Source organism: Oncorhynchus masou, chromosome 10 (assembly GCF_036934945.1).
Source record: "Oncorhynchus masou masou isolate Uvic2021 chromosome 10, UVic_Omas_1.1, whole genome shotgun sequence".
Lineage (NCBI taxonomy): Eukaryota > Metazoa > Chordata > Actinopteri > Salmoniformes > Salmonidae > Oncorhynchus > Oncorhynchus masou.
Genome location: NC_088221.1, coordinates 40493791 through 40496818, shown reverse-complemented (window position 1 = coordinate 40496818; position 3028 = coordinate 40493791). Strand labels below are relative to the sequence as shown.

The following is a 3028-nucleotide window of genomic DNA, read 5'->3' as shown; positions in this document are numbered from 1 at the left end:
CCCTCCCTCTAGGCCCAGCTAGGGGCAGGTGACATGCTCCACATTGCGTCTCTCTCTGGAGCGGTTAGACCACTGAACCATACTGGTGTGATGTGAGGAAATGATAGTCAGATTGTGATGGTGGTTAGATTAGCAGAGCCGGATGTGTATCTAGTTAGATTGTGATGGTGGTTAGATTAGCAGAGCCAGACCTGTATTTTCCACCATAATTTGCAAATAAATTCATTAAAAATCCTACAATGTAATTTTCTGGATTTTTTTTGTTGTTATTTTGTCTGTCATAGTTGAAGTGTACCTATGATGAAAATTATGATGAAAATGTCTGACTGAGTGACCTTGTTGTGACCTTGTCTCTCCCTTAAATGATATGTGTATATTATGAACGAGGGGTTCTCTCCTGTACTGTTCCTGTTTCTGACTGTGTCTCTCTCTGTCTTACAGACGTGTCTGGAGTTGGAGCGGTACCTGCAGACGGAGCCCAAGCGTCTATCAGAGCTGTTTGACGAGGAGCTCGACTGCCTCCTGACGCCTGCCTTCATGGAGGGTGCTGACAGTGACCTGTTGGATCCCCTGGACCCACTCCTCCCCAGCCCCCCTCCCCTCCTCGTCTCCCTCCCCAAGGTCCTACATGCCCCACTCCTCCCCAGCCCCCCTCCCCTCCTCGTCTCCCTCCCCAAGGTCCTACATGCCCCACACCTCCACAACACCAAGGCCTCTGAAAAACAGTCTGGAGCAAAGATCACCAAGGAGGGGGTCAACGGGGTCAACGCTGCCCAGCTGAGTGCCGTCACCTCCCTCACGCCGCCCTCCTCGCCGGAGCTGGGCCGCCACCTGGTCAAGCCCACGCAGACTCTCACCGCTACAGCCGACGGCACGCTCACGCTCAAACTGGTGGCCAAGAAGGTTGGTCTGAACGCAGCCAAGCTGGTGGCCATGCACGCCACACTACCCTCGCCGCCCAGCAGGGGGGCGCACAGTGACAGCGAGCAGGGGTCTGGGTCGCTGGGGGGAGATATCCCTGAGAACAAGAAGAGAGTCCATCGCTGCCAGTTCAACGGCTGCAGGAAGGTTTACACCAAGAGTTCCCATCTGAAGGCCCACCAGAGAACACACACAGGTGAGACAGAATTTAACCTTGTACACTGTGTACCAGGCATCAAACACACTGCCTGAAAACACACTGCCTGAACACTGTCTAGCCTGGCCATGCACCTACAGTAACACAGGTGCAACATGCACCTACAGTAACACAGGTGCAACATGCACCTACAGTAACACAGGTGCAACATGCACCTACAGTAACACAGGTGCAACATGCACCTACAGTAACACAGGTGCAACATGCACCTACAGTAACACAGGTGCAACATGCACCTACAGTAACACAGGTGCAACATGCACCTACAGTAACACAGGTGCAACATGCACCTACAGTAACACAGGTGCAACATGCACCTACAGTAACACAGGTGCAACATGCACCTACAGTAACACAGGTGCAACATGCACCTACAGTAACACAGGTGCAACATGCACCTACAGTAACACAGGTGCAACATGCACCTACAGTAACACAGGTGCAACATGCACCTACAGTAACACAGGTGCAACATGCACCTACAGTAACACAGGTGCAACATGCACCTACAGTAACACAGGTGCAACATGCACCTACAGTAACACAGGTGCAACATGCACCTAACACAAGAGCCAGAAAGATGAATGCTTTAGGTCTTAATGCTCTGCCTGAAAACATCTGCTTGGCTATCAGTTCTCAGCTTGATTGGGGTAAGTGCAAGGATTGCAATCCAAACATGTCAAGTAAAAACAATGAGGTATAATTGATCTATCCCTCTATCTCCCAGTGTGAGCTAAAAATAAATATTTCATCTCTGCAGTGATGCCTTTCTCATTCACCTCAGTGACTCTATTGAGTGTCTAACTGAAACCAGTCTCTCCATCCACAAGCTGCCAGCGAGGGAGTGATATGGTAATTGCCAGATGATTGATAGACTGACAGGTCTAAATGGAGTCTCCGTGCTAATTCAGCCATATCTGCTGCAGCCTGGAGTATCCACCGCTGCCCTCCCCGTGAACCAGAGAGAGAGAGAGAGAAGTCCCAGGCTAACATGGCCTCCGCTTAGCATTAGTCGTAGCTCTAGCATCAGTGTTAGTTCCGCTAATCCTTCTCCTGAGGCCTGCTGTTGACTCGGCAGGTTTCATGGCTGCCACGCGCTACAACGCTAGCGATGCTAATCAGCAAGGCGTTTCGTTCGCCCCTTCCTTCTTTCCCACCACCAAAATGGGAGGAGGGAAGGGGGGGGTGAGGGATAGAAGAGAAAACAACTGCAGCATTCTGCCTATAGCTGTGTAGCTCCGGCCCTGGTATGCCCATTACAAGACAAGAGCAGTGCAGTACAGGGATGGAATTCACCCAATTCCTTTCTTTGGTTATGATGTCCATACATCAGGACACACAGGGAGGGAGATTCACCCAATTCCTTTCTTTGGTTATGATGTCCATACATCAGGACACACAGGGAGGGAGATTCACCCAATTCCTTTCTTTGGTTATGATGTCCATACATCAGGACACACAGGGAGGGAGATTCACCCAATTCCTTTCTTTGGTTATGATGTCCATACATCAGGACACACAGGGAGGGAGATTCACCCAATTCCTTTCTTTGGTTATGATGTCCATACATCAGGACACACAGGGAGGGAGATTCACCCAATTCCTTTCTTTGGTTATGATGTCCATACATCAGGACACACAGGGAGGGAGATTCACCCAATTCCTTTCTTTGGTTATGATGTCCATACATCAGGACAGACAGGGAGGGAGATTCACCCAATTCCTTTCTTTGGTTATGATGTCCATACATCAGGACACACAGGGAGGGAGATTCAGATGAGTGCAGGATTTAAAGGTCCAATGAGGCTGTTTTTATCCCCATTTCAAGTCATTTCTGGGTAGCAATGTAAGTACCTTACTGTAATTGTTTTCAATTAAAAAGAGCAAAAG

General features: G+C 49.6%; 1 protein-coding gene across 1 annotated transcript in view; it reads left to right on the top strand.

Moving 5' to 3' along the window:
* The first annotated feature begins 311 nt into the window (after positions 1-311).
* Positions 312-3028, top strand: part of LOC135547634 (Krueppel-like factor 7) — a 34200-nt gene continuing 31483 nt past the window's right edge. The window contains exon 1 of the mRNA XM_064976806.1: positions 312-1117. Coding sequence (XP_064832878.1) covers positions 379-1117 — 739 coding nt within the window. The 5' untranslated portion in view covers positions 312-378. The remainder of the gene's footprint in view (positions 1118-3028) is intronic.